Source organism: Crocuta crocuta, unplaced genomic scaffold, assembly GCF_008692635.1.
Source record: "Crocuta crocuta isolate KB4526 unplaced genomic scaffold, BGI_CrCroc_1.0 scaffold262, whole genome shotgun sequence".
NCBI classification, from domain to species: Eukaryota; Metazoa; Chordata; class Mammalia; order Carnivora; family Hyaenidae; genus Crocuta; species Crocuta crocuta.
Window position 1 is genome coordinate 4,716,114 of NW_027528869.1, and position 23,640 is coordinate 4,739,753.

General features: G+C 49.2%; 2 protein-coding genes across 4 annotated transcripts in view; one reads left to right on the top strand and one right to left on the bottom strand.

Moving 5' to 3' along the window:
* The first annotated feature begins 627 nt into the window (after positions 1 to 627).
* Positions 628 to 16,198, top strand: GSG1 (germ cell associated 1). Of its 3 annotated transcripts, XM_077756447.1 has the most exons (7): positions 628 to 845; positions 10,011 to 10,332; positions 11,563 to 11,733; positions 12,435 to 12,587; positions 13,468 to 13,552; positions 13,682 to 13,793; positions 15,782 to 15,957. In XM_077756447.1, the coding sequence occupies exons 1-7, from the start codon at positions 798 to 800 to the stop codon at positions 15,878 to 15,880; spliced, it is 990 nt and encodes a 329-aa protein (XP_077612573.1). In that variant the 5' UTR covers positions 628 to 797; the 3' UTR covers positions 15,881 to 15,957. The 3 variants fall into 3 exon arrangements, with proteins under 3 accessions (XP_077612573.1, XP_077612570.1, XP_077612571.1); XM_077756444.1 differs by lacking the exon at positions 13,468 to 13,552 and having other exon boundaries at positions 630 to 845; positions 15,782 to 16,198; XM_077756445.1 differs by lacking the exon at positions 13,468 to 13,552 and having other exon boundaries at positions 630 to 845; positions 11,563 to 11,610; positions 15,782 to 16,198.
* A 715-nt stretch (positions 16,199 to 16,913) lies between these two features.
* Positions 16,914 to 23,640, bottom strand: part of FAM234B (family with sequence similarity 234 member B) — a 35,148-nt gene continuing 28,421 nt past the window's right edge. Inside the window, exons 11-13 of the mRNA XM_077756443.1 lie at positions 21,761 to 21,878; positions 20,002 to 20,222; positions 16,914 to 19,442 (exon numbers count right to left, since the gene is read on the bottom strand). Of these exons, the coding sequence (XP_077612569.1) occupies positions 19,437 to 19,442; positions 20,002 to 20,222; positions 21,761 to 21,878 (345 nt within the window). The 3' untranslated portion in view covers positions 16,914 to 19,436. The remainder of the gene's footprint in view (positions 19,443 to 20,001; positions 20,223 to 21,760; positions 21,879 to 23,640) is intronic.

Below are 23,640 nucleotides of genomic sequence, written 5' to 3' on the forward strand. Positions count from 1 at the left end.
GCCGGGCTCCAAACGACAAACCGTGAGATCATGACCTGAGCCAAAATCAAGGGTCAGATCTGCGCTTAACTGACTGAGCCACCCAGGCACCCGTGGAGCTGAATTTCTGATTTTATTTCATTTTAAGCGGTGTGAGCTATTTTTCCATCGAACCCAACTTTATTGTTCGGAGGAGGACTACATTTTACTCCGATGATACCAGCCCGTAAGGTATCATTGTTGCCTTGCAACATGTGTGTCCATTTTACTTTTTAAAATGTGGCTACTAGAAAATTTTAAATTACATCTATGGCTCATATTGTATTTCCCTTTGACAGCACTGGTCTAGAGCCTCACGACTCAGTGTGGTCAGCAACATGTGGGAGTTATCCCAGACCTTCAGACTCTGCTAGTTTACAAGGATCCCGGGCAGGGAAGGGGTGGAGGGAGCCGGGGATGGGGGGAGGTTCTTCTGTCCAGGAACAGAGCTCTGGTTTGGAAGACTCAGAAGACATCCAGGCCCCTGGTACGTACCCCAGAGTGGCCCCCATCCTTCTGGGGGTGGCAAGGAGGCGGGGGGTGGGCGGCAGAGAGGTCCCTACCTGCCACTGTGATGTCACAGAGAAAACCTCTTGTGTCAGCCAGCCCCACCCACCCTGGGCCGCAGGCTGTCCTTCCCATCTCCTCTGGCCCACCTCACACCACCTCCCCCCTCTGCTGGCAAGAGGGGACCTGATTCATCTTCACACCAGAAACTCATTCCGTGCAACTGAGCAGAAGAGAAGCTGAAACACCTTTGCCTCAGAGCGTCAAAGTGAATGAGCAAACCCTCGCCACTGACTCAAAATGTTTGCCTCACCCAGAAGGTAGGTACCAGCTTTTTTTTTTCACTTTTATTTAAACCCAGTTCGTTAACGTACAGTCATTCAACAATTCCATACAACCCCCCCCCACCCCCGTCNCATCATACCCTTCATGGTGGATTTGTAATACAGCTTATAAAAATTCACTGCCTTGTTTCACACGCTCACGGTAAGGAGCTTGAGAACACACCGTAGGGCTGTACGAAACAGAATCGAAATGTGTTACACCAGTCCCATTTTCATCGATAAACCTGGCGATGTCCATACCTGGGCCTTTGTTTTTTTCCTCTTCTTCCACTACACTTCCTTCCCTCCTTCTCTGGCTCTTCATCTTACTTTTCCTCGCTGCTCCCAGGACTGCTTAGAACCCTCTAGTTCTCCTTTACCCCCTCCCATCTGTGTGATTCCCACTGCCAAAATCCAGTTCCTCGTAGCAGAGGCAACACAGAACTGAACTGAAAGAGCAGAGAGTAAGTTCTCTGCCAGAGAAAGGTGAGGCATCCCCATGGTCCTGCTGGTAGTGAGCTCTGACCTGGAATCTTCTGGAACTAAGGGGAGCACAACCTTAGTTGGGCTCTTTCTGGTCTCAGGGAACCTGGGAGAATCCGCGGGGATCCTTCCAGATCCAGAAAGACCCTCACAGTCAGCAAACGATGTCTTGGCTCGTTTAGGAGAACTCACATCTGGAAATGTCTTCCCTCCCATCTGAGATAGCTGGGAACTGCCAACTTTCAGCCCAGAGGGTTACTAAGAAAGCAAATGTGGTTCATTCTCACACTCCTTGCCTTTCTCGGGAGAGAAAAATGAAGCTTCCAATTCGCCAGACAAACGAAACCCACACCCGCTTGCACGCACACAGAGCAGAATGGAGTGCCCTTCAGTGGCTGGATATTAGGGCTCTCAAAAGAAAGGATAGCAACCCAAAATGAATAGATCCTAAATAGGAAAACCCACAGAAATGGGTAAGAACAAAACAGAAAAAGCCAGGCATGGTCAATTTTATTGATTCTTGATTTAGGAGACAGAGGGAGTATGGGAGAGGGTATCAGTGTATCTCTGAAGTATAACACAGTCCATCGATCGCATCCTTCTGTGTGAGTTTCCATAATCTGTCGTGGAATCCGTGTGTTTTATTAAAGCGTGTGCGCCTCCCCTTCACAGAGGGGTAGCCTGGGGATGAAACAAGAGGCTCTGAGTACTGATGCCGGCGTTGATGCCAGCGTTGCGGCCTGGAGCAAGTCAAACGCTCCCTCCAGAACTGTTAGGGTAAAGGAGGGTGTCTGCGCGGAGCCGAGCCAGGCGTCCGCAGGCGGTCGGTTCCCGTCCCCTCCCTCCACACCTCCACCCTGCCCCTGGGGCTTCACAGCGCGGCTCTCCTGAGTTACTTGGGAACCACTCAGGTAGGTTATGTAACTTGGCCAAAGTCGTGAGTGCAGGCGCGGTGGAGCGGCGACGAGAACCCAGAGCGGCGGAGGCGTCGCGGTCTCCAAGCTCCCCTCGCGCGCCCGCGGAGTGAGGCAGACACAGCGCTACCTCAGAACGGCAGCCGGGCACCTGCACCTTTAGGGGAGGGCGGGGGCTGGGAGGCGCCGGACTCTGGGCTCCTCGCAGCCCGAACCCCCCGACCCTCNCGCCCCGCTGCGCCCGCGGCCCCCCTGAGCCCCCAGCCCCAGCAGCGCCAGGGCTCGGTCGCCCGCGTGAGCGATTGCTCCACAGGATGTGCAGATGCGGCTGCCCGTCTGATTCACTCCGGCTGCTCAGGGCATGGAAGAAAGGCCGCTTCCTCTCCTGGAAATGACTGCATTAGCAAAAGCCCTCTAACAATTCCACCCAACAGCGGAAAGGGAAAGGCCACAAAGACGAGAGGCCCCAAAATGCTTTTCTTGGGCCCTTCCCACTGAACCTAAGTAGAAGTGTTCCCAGAACCGAGCTGGGCACCCATGTTAGAAAGAAAGGAGTCGTTTTTGTCCCACACGCCCCCGTTCTGGGGCCATGTGGACGTTAAACACTTGCAGTTTAGTTACATAGGTTAATATTTTGGACACTCAGCATGCGCATCTTGGTGGCATTACTCTTCCCTTCTGGGCTGGGAGGCAGATCAAATGTCCTGTGCGAAGCCCTTCCTTGTTTCGTCAGCGATTGAGCCAAACGAGAGCCGGTGAACTAAAAACGGCGGAGCTGTGAAGTCTCAGATGGTGCAAGATATGTCGTCCAAATGGGTCCCAATCACTAGGGAATCACGGAGCTTGGGAAAGGACAGGGCATTTCCAGTCCGTCACTGGCTTTTAAGCAATCTGTTTCTCCCCTGGTATCTGTGGACTAAAGATAATACTCGTTCATGAGATCATTGCTGTTTTCTGGGCTTTGCTCATCAAAAAGCAGGAATGTTTCCACAGGTGGGAGGAAATGTACTGGCAGAGGATCTGATCGATGTAACTATGGGTGTATCCGTGTAGAAAGTCACAGGGTGTGTCTGTGGGCCTGTGGACCTTCTACCTTCTCACTGTTCTTCTGTATGGGAATCAGGAGGATCCCAGTGTCCCTTAACAACAGAAGACTCTTTGGGACACTTTCCTTTATTCACATCTCCTCTTCCCTCATAGGCTTCCTCATTGTATTCTGAGCCTGGTTTCCATTACAAACCTCATTCATTCATTCCTGGATGTTAGAAAGTGCTGGGCTCTGTGGATCAACAATGAATAAAACACAGCTAGCTGCTCCTGTCTCCAGCAACTGAAAGTCAGGCGAGCATGTTATGAGCTGCCTGAGAGGAGGCACACAGTAGAGCATGCAGGAACAAAGAAGGGGGGGGGGGGGCAGGTAGATGGGAGCCAGAAACACTTTACATTCCACTCTACCTTTTTGTCTGCTGAGTAACAGCAAGGGAGTAGTTAATGCGGCCTGGCTCAGATATCTGACTCCTGGGCAAAGGACCGAGATACTACTACCAAGGAGGGCAGAGGAACCTATCTTGGGAGAAGATGCCGCTATCGATAATGGGGGGTAGGGGGGGCAGACAAAATGGGATTTGCCACTGGGCTTTGCCTCAGGCAAGCGATATGCTATGCAGCTTTCTCTGGCTCGGCGTTCTTATCCATTGTTTTAATCATTTCTAATGGACGGTGTATTCACAAAGGAGTAAGTTGGATTCCTGTTTACAGAGTTTGTGGGGGTGTCCCCCAAACCATTGTTTCCCTTTGTGTATACTTAATATGGTTGTGTACAGTGCGGGGACCGGGGACTGAGGACCTCAGCGAGGATAGGTTAGTCCCAACTCTTGGCTTTGTGATGTCACAAATGCTGAATCACATATACACCCCCATGGGGATCGTCCTGACATGGTAACAGTCCAACATACCGAAGTTAAATACTGTTTTGGGACATGGAATCTTTGTGTCTGCCCTGAGTCATAGCTTCTGGGCCCAACCTAATTATAGTCATGTTGCATTGACTAGCAATGACTTTTTTCTGTTCTGAGAGAGGAAAGAGAAGAAGAAAAATATATTAACATGCCTAAATTATAATGAAAGGAAGTGAGTGGGCTGCCAGGCAGAGCAACTCATGTTCCATCAAAAAGGGGAAATTAGACATCATGGCACAGGGTCCTCGGGGAGGGAGGGTGTCGAGATGGATCACAGATAGCAGCCAGCCCAGCCATGCAAAAAGCCAGCCTCCTAAGGGGTAGATTCAGGCTTTGGGGAGGCCTAAAATAATGGAACTTTGGAGGCTCTCTTTAAGAAAAATCGTACAAAATGACAAGTGTGTAACGGTCTTGGAAGGGGCCCGAGTAAGCGAGAGACCCTCAAAGCCAAAGTGTCTCTGGCTTCGCTCAATCTACCTCTGGGCCTCCTCACATAACCTCAAGCTTGTGCCACTCCCATCCCCTCTTCCTTGGAGAAGGCACATTTCAGGCTCTGAAGGCAGAGGGGGTGCGGTCTCTGAGCAGAGGCAATAAAAACCAAAGACCTCGGACGGTGCCAAACAGTGACTCAAGCTGGATATGAGAAGTGCCTGCAAGTATTTGAAGGGTGTAAGCACAGAGCGGGGGGAGGGGGGGAAAGAATTGTTCACTGTTCTGGGGTGGAAAAAGGAACGGGGATACGATTCAGTAAAGAAGAATGTGCACAAAACTCATCAGGAAACATTGGCGACCTCTATTTTCTGATACTGTGGGGTTGTATTTCCCCTGGGAAGTATTTGAGGATCTATTGAGTCACTGAAACTGGAACTGGCCACAAAAAAATGTGCTACAGGAAATAATCCTGCAAGCGGTCCTCGAGGGAGCAGCTGTGGGCTCCCAGAATTCGTTCTGAGCCCTGAATTCCAAAAGGCTGACACAGGGCATTCTATAGATTAGTGAGGAGGGAGGAGGCCAAGACAAGAAGAAGAAGAAGAAAAAAAAAAGCCATCCAACAGGGAGGAGCCACCACCGGCTCCCGCTCCGGAGGACTGGAGCTCGGGGCGGAAGCGGAAAAGTATGAGGAGACAGCGCCACCCAGCGTCAGGCCAAAAGCTGTAAAAGAAAGAAGAAGAAACATGAAAAGTGACCACAAAATTCCTCCTCCCTTCTCCCAAAGGAGAGGGAGCTCTTGCCACAGTGAATAAAGGGTCCTTTGGGTGAACCGGGGAATCACGCCCGGGCATAAGTGCATGCGTGTCAAATGTGCTTGTTACATCAGTCCTAGAAGAGCAGGAAGCAAGATCCGGAGAGGCTCAATCAGGCTACAATCTGGACTCATTCAGTCCCGAGGGGAACCTGCCTTTGATTCCCCAGACTGACTGCACAAATACAGAAGAGGAAAACTGCGACTTGGTTGGTGGCAAATCTGGAAGAAGTCGGGGAGGGCCAGGGCAGAATGCAAAGGGGTTCATTAAACCTAAGCCCCAAAATGAATCAAACGGGTATTACTTTACGGTACATTCATTCCCCGGCTGTAGACTTTCCAGTCTGTTCGGCCTTTTGTTCGTTGTAAGGTTGACATGATAACTTCCAAGCTCCTTTTATGTGGAGCCAGAAACCGGAAGCCCATCCCTGGGTATGTATGAAGAGCTTTCTAAAATTGGAGGTTCCTGGACCTCAGCCCTACTGTGCAATCTCAGGATGGGGCCCAGGAACCTGATATCTTTCCATTTCCAAGGTTGTTCTGATGCTCCATCAGAACTGAGAACCACTGCTCTCCAATAAAGGAGTGGCCTTTGTGGGGCGCCTGCGTGGCTCAGCCGGTTAAGCCTCTGACTTCGGCTCAGGTCATAATTTCGTGGTTGGATGGGTTCGAGCCCTGCGTTGATCTCTGTGCTGACTGACAGCTCGGAGCCTGGAGCCTGCTTCAGATTCTGTGTCTCCCTCTCTCTCTGCCCCCCCCCCCCATGCTCCTCTCTCTCTCTCTCAAAAAAAAAAAAAAAAAGAAAAAAAAAAGAAAAGGAGTGGCCTTTGAGGACTGTACAATCAAGCCAGCAATCATGGGCCATAGAAAGCATCACGAGAGGCGTGCAGTGTGGAAGGTCAGAGAGGAGAGGTCTGTGCTTTGAGAGAACAGAAACATTTTCCAAGAATGAGTGACTTCAGCACTGATCTTGATAAGAGGCAGGTCGCCAGGTAAAAAGAGAATGAAGACATTCCAGGTAGAAGCACGACACCTGCAAAGGCACACAGGACGGAAGTGCGGGGCCTGGGGTATTCGGAGAATCGAAAGCAGCAGCAGAACGTGTTTCGCTCTTGTCGTCCCAATTAATTGGTACAATTTTCGCGCACGGAAAGATTTCCTGGTTTTTAGGTGATTGGCTGCAAGAAGATAGGCAATCCACCCCTTCATCATTTGTCAAGTGACTTTTTAAAGTTTTAGAACCCCTTTTAAAAAAATGAAGATTTTCATTCCTCTGCCTGATGATTGGGAGAGAAATGGTAAACAGACAAAGCATAAACAGATGTAGAAATGGTAAACAGAAATGGCTGACCTTGGCAGTCATTTCTCTCCAGATCATTATCCCATCTGCAGCTTTGCCCCCAACCCCATCCAGTGCACTATCTCAGCGCCCTGTGTGGGCCGTTAATAATCCTCACTAATGATGCCAACTGGCCGCCCGTGACACAGGGAAGATCTTTCATACCCGTGGGTCTATGAGGCCTGACACTGCAGGTAATAGAGCTCATTAAAGGGATGGAAAGCCCTACGCAAGGGGATGGGAGCTTTTGTAGTAATGGTGACCTGTAATATTTTCTGTGTCTCCCATTGAAATCAAGCCCAGTCCAGTCCCACCAGCTACCTAGGGAATGGCAGCCAGATGGAAACTGGATCCTCACTTACTTTTTAAAGAAACTTCCCTCTGCGAAGGCAGGTCCTTGCTTCTTTGTGCTTAATCCCGGATCCCTGTTGGCAGGCTCTCCTGTGTAATCTTCCAGAACAGCTGGGTCATGATTGCACTGTCAATTATTAAACGCCCAAGTTCACTGCAAGGCAGTGTTTAATCATGAGGCACTCCAAAAAAATAAGAGGTAGAAGGAGGAGGGAGGGGAAGGGAGGCGGGAGGGTGGGAAGGCAGTTTCATTCTGTCAACATTAAACCAAAGGGATTTGGGGCACAGATGGCATCCGTGGTCCTTCAGACAAGCAGCAAGACACTGACCATGGCCAAGGTAACCCAGCTTCCTGCTCTTATGGCTCAGAACATACATTCCATAGTGTGTCTCATCAATTTGTTGTCTATGTTAATTCTGAGTTTTTCTGTTAACCTCTGTCGGTGGAAGAATTAGTGACATGTTGGCTCCTATGCGCTGAGCCAGAGAGTTTCAAGGGAAGCCACTCTCTGTCCCTTTTCTCAAGAGCAAAGAGTCACCTTGGCATAGGACTTTTCACTATATGCAATGATAAAAGTTTCTTGTGGCCGCTACTTCTTCATGATGACCTCAGAGAGACCATTGCAAAATTAGACTTGGTCTTCCAATGCAAGAAGTATCTGAATCCTGGAGAGAAAAGGACATGTTTAGAAGGAGAAGTAAAATACAGGATGAAGGGCACCGTACTGTAAGTGTTGAAGATAATTCTTAAAAAGGCAAAAAGTCCCATTCAATGATCAAGATAATTCTTGAATGAGGCTCCTTGTGTTCGTCCTTGGTTGCACACTCATAGAAGCAGCCTCGTTGAGCATTACTCCAAGCTTTTCTTCATCCTTTGTCTCTCAGATCTCTTCTTCCTTAGATTCGTTATCACCTTGGTGCTGCAAAGTGGCTATACCATGGTGTGGGATTCATTATTCTTACCTGTCAATAATCTGCAGAATAACTTACAAATATGTGTAACTTGAAATGGATTGAGGGTAGAGGAAAGAAATCGAATGTGATAGTGGACAAATTTCCAAACCATATTAGGTTGAAAATAAAGTTGTTGAAAATATAGAATTGCTCAAATCATTAGTGCAGTCTTTACACAGAATGATTAATGAGGATGTTTCACCTGGAAGTCCATTGCCTGTTCAAGGAATGGATGTGAAAATAATTAGAAAGAATAATGTAGAATAACAGAACAGGGACTAAACCAATAGGATTTCAGAACTAAAAACAAGATGAAAACATTCTTTTGGGAGGACAGAGGCAATATGTGACTTTGATACCTGGTAATACAAGATCTTTCTTCGTTCCGGATGCTGTGGTTTTCAGTCTTTACCAAGGTCACCCACAGTCTTGCACAGACCGACCATTCTTGGTGGATTTAATTTGTTGAGTGCTTAAAAAAAAAAAAAGTCATATTAGCAGATTGCTTTCCAGAAGTTATTTTAGAATATATCTTATGTATTGATTTTTATATGCATATGAACCTTGTATATTTCTTATTGCCATAAATCATCTGTACTTCGTCTGTGGTATGCACTGTTTTAGTCCCTGGAAATTCTGAAGAACATATAACAACTGTTATATTTCGAAGATAAACTTCTCTGTTAAATGTAGAAAATGCTAAGCTGGAGATGATGAGGCAGATTTATGAGCCTGTCCCATTTAGCTATGGTTTTATTTACGTTTCTTAAGCTAAGGAGATTTAGGGCTGATTAATTCTGAGATGAGAGATTCCCCGGAAAGCTCAAGATGGTTTACTTTAAGAAGCGTCTGTCAGCGACTAAATATGGGCTTCTTTTCCGTTCCGCATGTATTAATGTAACCGTATAAACTGCTTCAAAACACAAAGTGCAAGACCTGTCAGATTTCTTTATTTTTCTAAAGTTCAGTCTGGCTCCAAGCCACTGCTCATCAAGGTTGAAATATCTAATACTTGTCATTTTTCAGCTGGGTCTCCTCTTAGGCTAAAAATGAGGAAGAGGTCAGGGGCTCCGGCCAGAGCCACATGGGCCACAGATCTCTCTGCTGCCACACACTGTCCCCACTGTGAGTCAGTCACCACTGCCGCATCAAGCCGTGGAGATGCCCCTCCAGATCCTCTCCAGTGGCCAAGGGCACCCTTCCTGGGGCTCCGTGACCATGGCATTTGGTGTCCAGTCTCCGCAGGCACCACACAGATACCTCCCATCTGAGATTCTGTCATCTCCGTGGCAGCGTGTGAAAGCTGGACCCAGATCACCCCTCTCTCAGAACCTATAGCCCCATCTCCTCTCCCAAGGTTTCAACGACCCCACGTCGCAGCTGGTCCGCTGCCTTCTTTAATCCTGAAGACCCTCATCCTTGTTTCTCACCTTCCGACTGGGGTGATCCAGTTTAATATTTATTGATAGGACCTACCCCCCTTTACTCTGTAATCCAGAGAAGAGGGCACCAAAAATTTGGGTGGTTACAATATCAAATCCCTCAGCCCGTCAGTGCTACAACCTTTCAATGAAGGCAAAATCAAAAATAATTATCAGCAAGTGTATTAGAGTGACCACACGTCTTTTACTCAGCTTGATGTATACTAGCTCCGTGGCTTAATCACATTCTGGCTGAGGTTATTACCTGATACTTATTCAGATCATCCTCAATAAACATTTTAGTATAAAAAGGTCCAGCTCAAACAAACAGCATCGCTGTGGTGCCCACTCCCAGCCACTCCTGAGCCCCCAGGGCTGGCTGTGCCCCGCACCGTGGAGGGGCGTGGCTTGAGCCCCGCGAGCCTCAGGATTAGGCGCCCTGTCCAGGTCTCCAAGAAGGCTCCGCAATCAGGTTCTGCCCCTTGTTGGTCTGTTACAGATGGAACTCCCGAAGGGCTTCTCTGGCCAACGGACTTTCCTATCTGCCATCCTCAACATGCTATCACTCGGCCTCTCCACAACATCCGTGCTCAGCAACTACTGGTTTGTGGGCACACAGAAGGTGCCCAAGCCCGTGTGCGGAGAAGGTCTGGCAACCAAATGCTTTGGCGTGCCGGTGCCCTTGGCTGGGAGCAGCACCAGCAACACATCATCCCAGGAGGTGGTGCAATACCGCCGGGAGGCTGGGGATGACCGCTTCACCTTCCATACCTTCCGGAGTGGCATGTGGCTATCCTGTGAGGAAAGCGTGGAAGACCCAGGTGGGCTCCTCACCCAGGGGACTGTCCACAGGCAAAGCAGCAGTGGGAAGTAGCGCTCGCCATACCCCGCCGGGCCTCACCCCCTGGGTCCGCATCTCCCATCTCTGTATTGTGTCCTTTCTCCCTTGGACTCTTTTTTTTTTTTTTTTAATTTATTTATTTTTGAGACAGAGCGAGCGCACATGAGCACATGAGCACTGACGCTTAACCAAATAAGCAAATAAGCCACTCAGCGCCTCCCTTTAGTAGGGCTGAAAGGCCCTCCTGGCTTTTCCCCTCCTGACTGTCTAGTAGACCTGCTGGTTTAAAATAGCCTTACCCTTAGAGGGTTTCATTTAGACTTGCAACATCATGAGAATTCCCACTCTGGTAAGTTAGGATTGCCATTTGGAGACCAAGGGAGGAGAGGAGATGATTCTAGAAAAAGCCCTGGCTCTGGCTAGCTGTGAACTTACATGAGCAGCTTCCTCTCTGCAGGCTTTGAGGTGAAAGGATCAGAGTAGATTACCTGTAAAGCCCCTTCCTCCCCCACCCCACCCAAAGGGTTTTCTCCTGCTAAGTATTATCGTTATAATTTACAAGGTCAGGGAAGTGAAGCCCAAGGAGGTGCCCTTGACCCACCCAGGTCTCCTGCCATTCAGCGCATACTGGCAGAGCAGTGCCATTCACTGTGCTTTCCTTCACTCGGGGTTCTCGGTTAGGAGCAGTTGGCCGAAGGACACCTCCCTCCCCCCTGCTCAAAGCATACAGAGGTCGCTTGGTAGTGAAGTCTCTCTAAAGCCCAGAAGTGTGTCCAATGAACCACATGCTATTTCTCCCGATTTGGGCTAAGGGAAAAAGGCGATGGAAGAGAAGTATAAATACGTGTATATTTAAATTTAGGATGAACGTGCCACTTAGCACTGCTCCAACCCCAGTCCTGGAAACAATCGTTCCAGGGGCGCAGCGGGCCGCAAGTGGCACTGGTTAACTGGGATTGTTAACCCTTCCTGGCGTGAGAAATGAGGACCTTTCCCTGCGGAAGCCTTCTCAGCAAAGTTCTCTTCTTCACTGTCAGGAATCGGGGCGGGGGCGTGGGGAGAAATTAATCCTGAGTAATTCTAGCCCATGTCATCGCCTGCCTACTGTCCACGCGGCAGGCACTGGTCTGAACGGATGGAGCTGCGCCAGGTGGGAGACGGGGGCGAGGTTTTCCTCCCTCCCTGAAGTGAGGCCTCATCTGTGTTGCAGGGGAGAGGTGCCGAAGTTCCATTGAACTCACACCACCAACCGAGAGAGGTGAGAAAGGACTACTGGAGTTTACCACGTTGCAAGGCTCATGTCACCCCACTCTCCGATTTGGAGGGAAGCGGTTGATGGAGAAGGCTTTCCTCCCCCACCCTCCCTGGGGGCATGTGGCAAGTATGTGGGTTTGATAACAAACTTAGTTGCCATTGACCTGGGCCTCTCCGGCCCAACTACTGTGATCTCCTTTTCTCTTCTTCTGAGCCCCACAGGGTGACACACATTCCTTCCAGAGCTGCCTCTCATTCCTGTGCAAGGATGCAAAAAAGGAACAGCCAGAACAAATACAGTTCACGAATAGAAAAACTGCTTCCAACCAACAGCTCTAACTGCCTCTTGTTGCCTAGTAACCATGTTGAAAAGCTTAGAGGGTTTTTTTCCCCTCCAATAGATAACATGTATTTTTCTTTATATATATTTTAATAGAACAGAGTGAAAAAGGGAAAGGGGGGGTGGAGAAAGAAACATAATTGATGGTTCCAAATTCAATAAGGGAAAGAGAGAGACAAAAACGATCCATATCAGCCACGCCCCTGGAAGATTTTTTGACAATTAGATGATTTCTTCTGGAATCTCTCTAACGGTGTTTACAGCCCATCAAGTTTGCTTGCTTGGTATATTGTATACCAGGCAGTGAGCGGAGGGGCTGACAGCAAAGGACCCAGATTAGAGGAAGTTCCCAAGCAGGTGCCAGCTCTGTCTCTCGTTCTGCCTTTCTCTGACTCTGCGGGGTTTTCCCTTCTGACGGTCATCATTTGTACCCGGCTGAGGTATTTAACTGCCTGGGTGAGGGCTGCTCTTCCTCTGGTTTCTGACAGGGATCCTATGGCTATCAACGGGAGCCCAGTTCTCTTCCCTCGGACTCGAATTCGTCAGCTTCCTCCTGCTACTAATGGACCTGCTGTTCACTGGGAACCCGGGCTGTGGGCTCAAGCTGAGCGCCTTCGCCGCAATTTCCTCGGTCCTGTCCGGTGCGTGCCTCCTGGGCTGGAGGGGGTGCATGTCATGGCCGCCTTTGAGGCACCCCTGGAGGGCATGTGTGTCTGTCGGGAGGGCAGGAAGGGGGCACCCACAGGTGGTATAAAGAATGGACACAGGGGGGCGCCTGGGTGGCTTAGTCGGTTAAGCGTCCGACTTTCGCTTAGGTCATGATCTCGCGGTTCGTGGGTTCGGGCCCCGCGTCGGGCTCTGTGCTGACTGCCGGCTCAGAGCCTGGAGCCTGTTTCAGTCTGTGACTCCCTCTCTCTCTGACCCTCCCCTGCTCACGCTGTCTCTCTCTCTCTCCTAGAAATAAATAAAACATTAAAAAAAATTTAAAAAAAAAGAATGGACATAGGATGGGGTGCGTGGGTGGCTCGGTTAAGCTTCCGACTTCGGTTCAGGGCATGATCTCATGATTCATGAGTTCGAGCCCACATCAGGCTCTGTGCTGATGGCTCAGAGCCTAGAGGCTGCTTCACATTCTGTGTCTCCCTCTCTCTGCCCCTTCCCTGCTCATGTTCTGTCTGTCTCCCTCTCTCTCTCTCAAAAATAAACATTTAAAAAAAAAAAAAAAAAAAGAATGGACATAGGAGACACGTTACAGGCATGTTTACATTGGAATGAAATTTTGTAATAGAGCAGTATGTGCTTTGCAAAATGATTTACCTCTAGGTTCTTTTTACTTGCAAGCTTTCTCAGTGTGTGAAATATGGTTTGATTTACTTTTCAGTTGTACATATACACAGCTTTTCAACACTGTTGGATGAAGTAAGAGAAAGAGATGCAGAGCTCACATACAGGGCCTGGGTAGGAAGAAACAAAAGCCCCAAGTACACCATTGGCTCAAAAACCTTTCCCATACTCCTACAGCCTGGGGCAGCCTGTTGCAAAGTTATGCATTCGAGGAGAAGCCCCCATTGCAGAGGAGTCTCCCCGGAAATGTGATGGCAGCTGGGTAATGGAACTTCTCAACTGAGGCTCACCTGATGCAAAACGAGGCAGTTGCTCCAAACTCCTATTCCCTGTAGATGGCGATGCCAGTGTCTGGATCTCTAAAGGCGCTGCCTTCCTGTCCCCTCTGTAGGCCTTCTGGGGATGGTGGCCCATATGATGTATTCACAAGTCTTCCAGGCAACTGCCAACCTCGGTCCAGAAGACTGGAGGCCACACGCTTGGAATTATGGCTGGGCCTTCTAGTAAGTGCTTACCCGTCTCCTGAGCCTTTTAGCCCTTCTCCAGCCAACTTGCATTAGATGTTCCGCCCTCAAGTAGATGCTTGCTTGGTGTCCTCCTGTCTTCATCCCTCATCCCAGGGGTCTGTGGACCAGCAGGCTGGCCCATGGTGTCACACCTGTTCTTTCCTCGCCTCCTGGGGAGCTACGGAGAGGATTCTTTCTGGCTTGTTTTGTCCAGTTTTTCTGATGATACATCAGTTTTTCTGATGTTGCCTTGGGAAGTAAGACTGGTTTTGTGTGGCTCATGGAAGCGATGCTCTGTGTTTTGTATATTTTGTGACTTCAGGTATTGGAGGACAGAGCAACGAAGAGTTAGCCTTGGGGTTTGGTTGAAATCCCATCACCTGTGAATGGTTGATTCTTCTCCCCTAATGAAGAGTAACTTCTTCCTACTTCCACTCTTACTCCACCAAATTGTGTGAGAAAGAAAACCTCCCCTGTTGGTCATTCCCGAACCCGTAAAGAATTAAGGGGCCAGTTGTTTTCAATTTCTCTTGAAGAGAGGCAGCCACCATGACAAAATAAACACATTCAAAGTAAATATCCCCTTTGAGAGTTCCTCACATTCTCCCTTGAGGAACATGCTCTCTCCACTGCGTGGGTACTAGCTTGGAGTTGCACTCCTGTCTAGGCTAAGTGTGAAGTACTCTGATTGTGCTGAAAAGACACTGTGCTGGGCTCAGGGAGGCAAGAAGGAAGCCTATCCTTGTCTGTTAGGAGGTCCTATCCCCTTTTCTCATGAGGGAAAACGTGTCATTTGATGTAGGTGTCTTTGGGCTAATCCACCAGCCACCAGGGCTTATTTTCCAGACACATGGTTTTGCACCTTGCATCCATCTTTAAGCCATTCTTGGCATTAACAGCTGCAGAGCTCAGACTACAAAACTCCCATCAAAAGTGTCGCCAGCCTGAGTCCATGGAGTCTGTCAGAGGCAGCAGATAAGAACACGCTGTGCCAGGGGGTGGCCTGGCTTTAACCATGACTTGACCTCATGAAACTGCTCACTAACCTCACACAACTTCCTGTTTCCTGGGCTTCCCAGAATCATGGGAGAGATTTAGGGGTTGACTTTCCAAGTTTTTAGGAATGTGTTTGATATGGTTCCCTGGCGGTTTGGGTTTTTTTGTTGTTGTTGGGTTTTTTTTTTGTTTTTTTTTACTTGTTGAATCCATCTAGCTTCTCTTAAATCTCCGGCTTCTCTTCCATCCATTATAAACTCCCTTAAGCCAAAAGCCACACTGTTTTCATAATAGGCAAGTTCTACTAGTACAATCTATAATGTCTCCAGATTTGTAGTGAGTATTTCCTGAATGACTCTCAAAGGTTCAATTTGTGAACCCAAAGAATGCTAACCTCAAAACAAAGGAAGATGGAAGAGGAATGATCACTCTCAGCGTCTGATCTGAACAAAGGAAAATCTTTGGCAGGATGTGTGGGGGCGGGAGGCGGTTCATTGGGCTACATCCACTCTATATGGCTAAACTACAGGTTTCTGGAATCTTGGGAGATTATAAGGGTATCTCCAGCTTGGGAAACAGTAGTCCAGAAAATTGTGTGTGTGTGTGTGTGTGTGTGTGTGCGCGTGTGAGTGTTTGCATGCGTGTGTGTTTACATATGTATACAAAACAGGCACACTGGGAATAAGGAGCTCAGAGCTGACAACTATCAATCCAGTGAAAACGAATCTCTTAAACTCCTCGTCTGGCTTTTAACACTACTGACTACAAGAGTCATTCTCTTGGACCACAAAACGTTCAGAAAGTATCCTACTAAGACCAAATTCAGGCCTCTTGCCCATGGTTCTTGACCTACATAAGGGAACACACTCAGGCCCCTAAACCCTAAGGGGCATTGGCCTAGTTTACTAATAGGAAGAGATCGTGGTATTTTCTCTGAAACCTGTAAGGAGGTCAGGGTCTTACTGTCCAATTTTTCTGTTCACCCCTAGCACGGCCTGGGTGTCCTTCACCTGCTGCATGGCATCGGCTGTCACCACCTTCAACACATACACCAAGCTGGTGCTGGAGTTCAAGTGCAAGCACAGTAAGAGCTTCAAAGGAAACCTGATTTGCCTGCCACGTCACCACCAATGCTTCCTTCAGCAGCTCTGTGCAGCCCACACAGGGGGTCCTTGCACCGACTACCAGCAGTACCACAATCAGCCCATCCGCTCCATCTCTGAAGGAGTTGACTTCTACTCAGAGCTACGCAACAAGGGATTTCAACAAGGACCCAGCCAGGGGCTTGAGGAGGAGGCGGCTGGGTCACTCGCAGAGGAAGAACCCTGCTAGGAGTAGTGAGTGGGGTTTAGAGGGCAGGCTGAACCCAACCTTACATGTTCATTATCAACATGTACTTAAGCCAACGTCTGTCTCTTGAACATGGTTTTCATAGGTTAAGAACAAGAGTCTCCTAAAGTACAAGTCCAGAGGGGTGCGTGCCCAGATGCCATCGCTCCCTTTTCCTTTCCAGCTCCATCGCATGTCTCGTTTCACCATCTCCCTACCTCCCCCATTCAGAATCACCTCCTCTCCTATACTGGTTGCTTGTTATGCGCCAGGTTCTGGGCTAAGCAGTACAGTCCCTGCCCTTTAGGGGTCTATCAGTTTGCTCATCTACCAGGGATGTGGAGAAGTGGAGGTGGTCAACTCAACAGTTGTTGATTGCGGCTCAACTTTCCATGGTGCACTTGATTTCTCCTGGAAGTCTCAGAATGGAAGACGAAGGCCCTTCCGGGAGCTCGGACATGTAGGGCAGATGTCCTCCACGCTGCCTGCTGCAGTGTCCTGCGTCCACGTAGGAGGGTATCCAATGACAGCTTAATTAAGTACTAACCTAAGAAACCACCAGGAGACCAGTATACACGAGAAGGCTCCCACAGCATGCAGGGACAGGCCCACCTCCAAAATTGGTCCACTGAGGCTATTCATTGTGGGATTTACGGTAAGGGAGATGTCCCCAAGGCCGCGGCATTTACTCCTCTCTGGATCCCCAACTCATCCACCGACTTACCCTTTCTCTTTTCCATAAGGGGAAACAAACCATTCCAATGGCTAAGAAGAATGAGGATAACACACAAGTGTGTTTCCTATACATCGTATTTATTTGTTCTGCAACGATTCACATTTTAAATAGTGCTTCCTGACAATATACCAGCTGGCTCTTCCGTAGTATGGGCAATAAAAGTAGCAATTCACATTCAAGGGGGTTGGTATCAGCATACCGCACTGCCAAGGGGGAGCAGAGGCCATCTGGGGGATGGGTGGGTGCTGTCTAGGACCGAAGGGGCTGTAAGGACAGCAAGGAGGAAAGCTTGGGAAGAAGGAAGGCCCTTGCATTTGCAGAAGTCACTACTATCCCTAAGAGGCAGTCACACTGGCCTTGCTGGCATCCCGTGCTGGGAGTGGGGGAAGGGAGGAGCTCTTCCTATCTTAGATGCCGGGTTGGGTGGGTGCCTGTAACGAGAAGGAACTGTAGGGACATATCTGACAGACCAGCACCCATGCTGGTCAGAGGAAGCTTCCTCAGTCCTTGGCCACCACTTCTACCCTCTGTGCTGGCTGCGGGAGGGAGGAGAGCTTGTCCTGTGTCTAGCAAAAAGAGAGTCAAACTTATAGTCAAAACAACCTACGTTAAGTTAGTCTCTAAACACACCACAAAGAACTTAGGGACGTATGCTTTCCTAGCTTCCGCTGACATAGTTCTGGGACTCACCCAGCATAAGCACAACCTTCTACCGAAAAGGATTCCCCCAGAGCAGGTCCTCAGTAAATGGCCTTCCCTTTTTTTCCTCCACCTAAAGTGGCTGGCTTCCCAGAGAGGCTCAGCGTGGGAGAGAACGAGGTTTAGGCATAGATGGCTCAGCCCAGGCCACAGGACCACAACCCAAGTTTTAGGTATCCGGTTGACTATAAATGAGTCCTTAGAATTCTCTACTAGGCCAAAAGATCCTAGGCTATTCTACTCAAGTAGGTTCAGACTCTAGCAGTGAATCTAGAATGTCCCCATCCTCTTGGGTTATCCTCTAATTAACTGTTCCCTAAAGTTTACAATCAGCTGGACCCACACATGAATCCCAAAGTGTTGAAACCAGGTTTGCTTTCAGGGGCTACGGCCAGGGGGTGCCCAGAAACCTGGGAGGCCGATCTGCTAGTGCTACCAAACTTGTGTTCTGTCATAATGCCAACCAGTGGGCAAGCAATATCCATCCCTTCAAATCTGGGACCCCTAAATTTCTGTAATCTCTAAAGTTTCTGGACTTCCTTTAGTCATACAAGCTAAACAGACACAAGCTCAAGCAAAGACAGAAACTGAGTTGCACTCGGGCATGACCTATCAAAATTATTCAAGAAGAAAAGCAGTTCCCCACCGGCTAACGTGGGGTTTTCTGCTATATAAATAATGACCTAGAAGTTTAGGAGAGACCTTAATAGAAGAAACACATTTATAGAAAAAGGAAAAAATAAGCGCTGGAAATAATTCCTAAGAACTTAATTATAAAAGTTATAATATGTACATGGGCATTTCCCCAGAATACAGTGCTTCAAAGGCTCTACGAGGAAGGAGATGTGCAGGCAAAATGGTAGCATACTGGACTCAAGCAAGAGTAAAAACCCAGAAACAGCTTTGCTCTCATGCAAGCAAAGCAAAAAATAGCTCTGAATAGAAGAGGGCAAGTGAGAGGCGCTAAGGAGGATGCCCAGGAGGAGATGCTAAGAAAGCAGAGTGCAGAGGAGGCAGGGGAAGGCCACCTGCCTCAATCGCTCCTGACTTCACACGCATAAGGACCACACATGCACAAGCTCTCCGGAAGCGACTGCCGTGAAAAGGTCATGATGGTCAGGGCAGAACAATCAGGACCACATGATACCATTGTTAGAGGTGGGTCCCTAACCTTACTTCTCTGGCTCCCCTTCTGACAGGAATGTGGTGGTGGTTATGGTAACTAAGTGTATAGAGGTGGAAAGTGTGAGGAGGGAGGCTGCGTACGATAGAAAGTGCTGGATGGGCTACCTCAGCCTCCCACTGCCAGTCTTCTTCCTGCTGTTAGAGCAGGGAAGAAGCCAAGGTACAGGTGGTGAAAGATTACAGAGGGAAATGACAAGTGGCCCTGAACATCAGAGGCAGGGCACCAGACATCTCAAGACGACCAAACATACCAGATGTATTTCAGAAGGACAAGAAACCATGTCCCTGGAGCTTAAAACAGACTTAGAAAATATTTTGTCACAATACTAATACATATACACACATGGCATAATGCAAAACAAAATGTTCTGGGGAAGAACGTCACTGGAATTTCCCAGTAAGACTTTATAAATTAGACATACAAAAAACAACATGGAAGATTCACATTTCCAAACTACCCACAGAGTGCCCAGAGGGGTTAATGCAGGGACTGAAAACGTAGGTCAGATACTCCAGCCAAATGGATGGTGCCGTCATCAAAGAACTCTGATGCACCTCCCAAAGTGCTTTGCATCACGCAGACGTGGTAAAATGAGGCTGAAGTCTCCCTTCTCTCCAAAGAACTGACTCTGCGCTGACAGGAGAGAGAGGGTACCACCCTGCTCACTTCTTCTGAAACTGAAGATTCCGTCAGACTATATCTAGGGGAAAGAATGCAAGTATCAGAGACTAATTTTTTTCATGGTAGAGAACTGGAGGAAACCTAAAGATCAGGCTATTCCTCTACATTTCTGTCTAGCCCCAGTAGTTCATAAGTCTTTCCAGAATGGTCCAGAGACTTTACCCTTTTTCATGATAAACTCTCGCACCCTGAACTAGACCACCGTATTTGAGGGCGGGGGGTTAGCATTCTCTGGAGCAGGTAACTGTTACCATCACTGCATCATGTCAGCGCCACCAGCCCCAGCCCAGAAAATTCAAGTAATATCCACCCAGCTCAGTCACCGAGACGATGGAAACCACGACCCCACATTTCCAAATGTCCCTTAAGGGACATGGTCCCATTCCCAGCTAAAAACAATGGACTGTTTCTGAATGGTCATGAAGCACCCTGAGAATATGGCACTGCTCTAAAACAACTGGTTCTTGATACCCAGAAGGCTCCCACTCTCCCTACCTTCTAGAGAACAAAGTCGGAGTTGGTAGTATTCACCCCAATCCCTCAGTGGTAACCAAATATTTCTTTCAGAAGCGATTCACCTGGTGGGGAAGATCAACAAACTTTATCCTCGAGAGGAATCTTCGCAGCTCGCCACGGCCAATTTTGGGCGTGGCATCCTCAAGTCGCACCACCTGGCCTTCCATCAGCGCCCACCGCAGACTGAGCTTGCTGACCACCAGGGGTGCTGGGTGGCCTTCGGAGCTGGGCCCTGTTGTCCTGGTAACATAAAAGGCATCTTTCCAGAGGTCGTTAATTCCAACTGAGGAAGGACAAAAACAAGAGCAATTAACGTAAAGACCGAAAACTTCTGCTAACGGGAGAGTGGCTTGGTTCAGCAGCCTGATTCATTCATTCATTTACTCCTTCATTAATTTGTACACACAGTTTATTGAGCACCTCATAAGTGCAGGGCACTGAGCTGGGCAGTGGGTGCACAGTGGGGAATGACTGGTGGCCGGCAAACCAGCACATTCCTCTCTGTCTCTGGACCTTTCCTTCTCTGAAGCTGTTTCCAAGAAAGCCCCAAATCAGGAAATGAGGATATGCCAGCTCTGATGACAACTGGATAGACAAGTGAGCACAACAAATGAGAACTTCTGAGCAGAATTCCCAGACTGTCAGTACACGGTCACAGAAGCCATGTGCCTCCCCGGTGCTCATTTAAGCCTCACGCTTAAAACAGGTGTCATAATAAAAATGGTCTGATTCTTTATTACCATCATTTAGTGCTCACTGAACAATATTTGATGCTAATACTGAGAAATGGCTCATCTAGATCCAATCACAGGATTCTCTGCCACCCCGGCCCCCCACCACACACAAAGCCAGCGGGCCAGTGTGCTGGCAAGTTCCAGATCAGGTGTGCTTCCCTATGTATCGTAATGGAAAGTCACAAGCACTGGCTTTAACTTCAAGGCAAATAGTGAGCCAGTCTGTGAATGTAAGAGAACACAGAAAGAAGTAAAGGAAAAGGGGCCAGTCTGGTCTCCCTCCCCACAGCAAGCACTGCAGACTCCCTCAGGCCAGAGTGAGGCAAAGGATCTCTGGGGAGGAGACCATCAGACCCTTCCAGACCAGGAGGTAGCAGCGGCTGAGTTTCCAGAGCTCTGCCCACCTGAATTACAGGACTCTAATGTAGGATCCAAACTCTAATGTAAAGTATTGCTTACATACACATATAAACTTGAGGAATACTTCCAAAATGTGAATAGTGATAATGAGTGGTCAGATTCCGGGCAATTTTTTTTTCTTCCTTTGATTTTTCTCTTGGCAGCCATGTCTACGCCGTGGGCACGTTTACCTGCACTAGTCGAAAGAAAGCCTCCCACTGATCCTAAACCAATGCCCTGGAGACAACGTGCTTCCTCCTCATATCCCTCACAGTTGATGCTAAATCCTAAGCTCTTGGAGGGTCAAGAAACCAGTCCTATTTGTATTCCTAGCACCTGGCACAGCACCTGACATACAGGTGATGCTCAATGAGCGTTTGCCTAAGGCGTGGCTGTGTGAATCACGACCCCTGAGAACCTCTGGGACATGGGGCTGCACCTGCCCTGGGCTTTTAGCCCTATTCAGAGAGTTGGGTGCTCAGCCTGTGAGCTGGGTGCTCCTCCCAGAGGGAGCACTCTGGCCACGGCTCTGGGCACCAGGGACGCCAGGGAAAACGCACGGGGGTGGCTCAGCTGTCACGTGGAAGCACACATCCCTTAGTTGTTAGACAGCGGTGCCCGCACACGCACAGCCAGCACATCTTCTCCCCTCACTGTGCACCCAGTCCCCGCCGTCACTGGGACTTACCCTCTGAAGCCGTCACTGTGCCTGTGGCATTGGCCAGATCGAGGAGAATAGAGGGGAATGCTGGGTGCAGGAGGTAGAGGTGGTGAAGGCCGGGTGGCCCAGTCCCCGGGATGGCGTCCTGACCATGAGAAGCAAAAAGGGAGAACACGGGTCACTCTATGTTCCCACATGTGAGGTCCTCAGATGAAAAGGGCAGAGGGGACAGTGGTGATTACTCATTCCTCTTAGATGCTATGACTGACCCCAACTACAAGCATGTGTTTGAGAAAAGCTCCCATATAAAAACTCCACATATTTCAAAGGGCTCAAAACAGACTACCCACTAATTTCTTCAGACCACTAGAGCTGGAAAATGCTCTCTTCTGTCTGAGAAAAAAAGAACGGAAGCGCGCACGCCCCAGGAGAGAAATGTGACGCTGCGGCTCCCGGTCTTCTGCCCGTGGGAGTATTAACAACACCAGCTCATCTCCTGCAGTCGGGGGGGCTTTGTGGAGACAAAATGTATGTTTGAAAAGACATCTCCTCTCCTTGGATATTAGAGCCAATTACAAGCGTCGAGCCAAAATCCACAAAAATCTTCTCAGTTCCTGAAATAAACAGAGCATCGACTACAAAGAAACAAATCATTATAAAAAAAAAAAAACAATTCCAAGGCCCAAGTGTCAGTCTCCAAAGTCCCCACAGCAGAGGAGACGCACACAGGACCTTCCCTGACCAGCGGGACTTCTGCGCAGCGATGACCTCCGGCTCTCGCACACGGGTGGCCATGCGGTCGTCACTGCACGAGAAGACCGCGGACGGGCTAGTGAGTGACTGGCCGTCCCCTGGGAGCACCCTGGGGCTCTGCGGGTGGGGGAAGGGGAACCCCATGCTCTAAGCATAGGAAGCCCATACGTGAGGAAAACCACAGGCAGGAGGCCTGCAGCCGCACCCCCACCCCCGCACGGAAGAGGGCATTTTCCACGCAGCTCAGGAGCCCAGGCCTGACAGGACCGGCCTCTGGCTCTGGCCACGTGACAAGCAAAGAGCCAGACTCCCTCCTCACTGCCTGGGGAGGGGAGCCCACGTTCCTAGCCTGAAAACCAAGGCTTTACCCCATTTAGTCCAAATCTGCCGTTTCCAGCCTCTTCCTACACTTATGTCCCTGCCCACCCAGGCTTCCGGAACCTCCATTACCCATGCCCTGTCTCACCTCGGCCAACCCGTTTCCCCCTCAGGCTGTCTAACAAGCCCTGCAGGCCCCTGCCATGCATTCATACAACTCTCGGCCTTCGCTCCCACACCTAAATGCCACCTCTTTCCCCAACAGCTCTCCGACTGCCCCAGACAAAATTAATACCCTCTCCTTTTGTGCTTCCGCCTAAACCTCTCATTTGTGCTTCGATTACAGTGTTTGGGACATGCCTCTTGGTTTGTGGTTATTTACAGGCACTTACATTTGAGAGTCACCTGCTCCAATCCCCTGGTTTTATTAAATGAAGAAACCGGGAGGTTAAAATGTTAGGCAAACTATCAGTGGGCACATGTGAGGACAGAACCGAGTTAGGATGCAAGCCGAGATTTTGAGCAAATCTGATCCTCCAAAGGAGGGAACATATTAGCATCTTCACTGACAGATAAAGGCACGAGGCTCAGAAAAGTGAGGTGGCTCGTCCAAGAGGGCCCGGCTGCTGAACTCAGGACTCTCGTGCTTCCGGGCCCCCCCCCCCATCCGGGGACCATCTGCCTTCTCCTCTAGAGGACCCGCACTCTGTCCAGTCCATCCTTAGGTCCCTCAGAGAACACGGCGTCTGGCACAGAGTAGGTGCTGGTCAAGATGTGTTTCCCTGAACTCGCTCAGGGTGGGTCTTACCAAAGACTCGCAGGCACCTAACATCGCC

Excerpts from the sequence above, each read along its gene's own strand:
- GSG1 (XM_077756444.1), top strand. The coding sequence starts at position 798 with ATGAGCAAACCCTCGCCACTGACTCAAAATGTTTGCCTCACCCAGAAG. Across the intron at positions 11,734-12,434 it reads TCCCTGGGGGCATGTGGCAA|GGATCCTATGGCTATCAACG; the intron begins GTATGTGGGTTT and ends GGTTTCTGACAG. Across the intron at positions 12,588-13,681 it reads AATTTCCTCGGTCCTGTCCG|GCCTTCTGGGGATGGTGGCC; the intron begins GTGCGTGCCTCC and ends TCCCCTCTGTAG.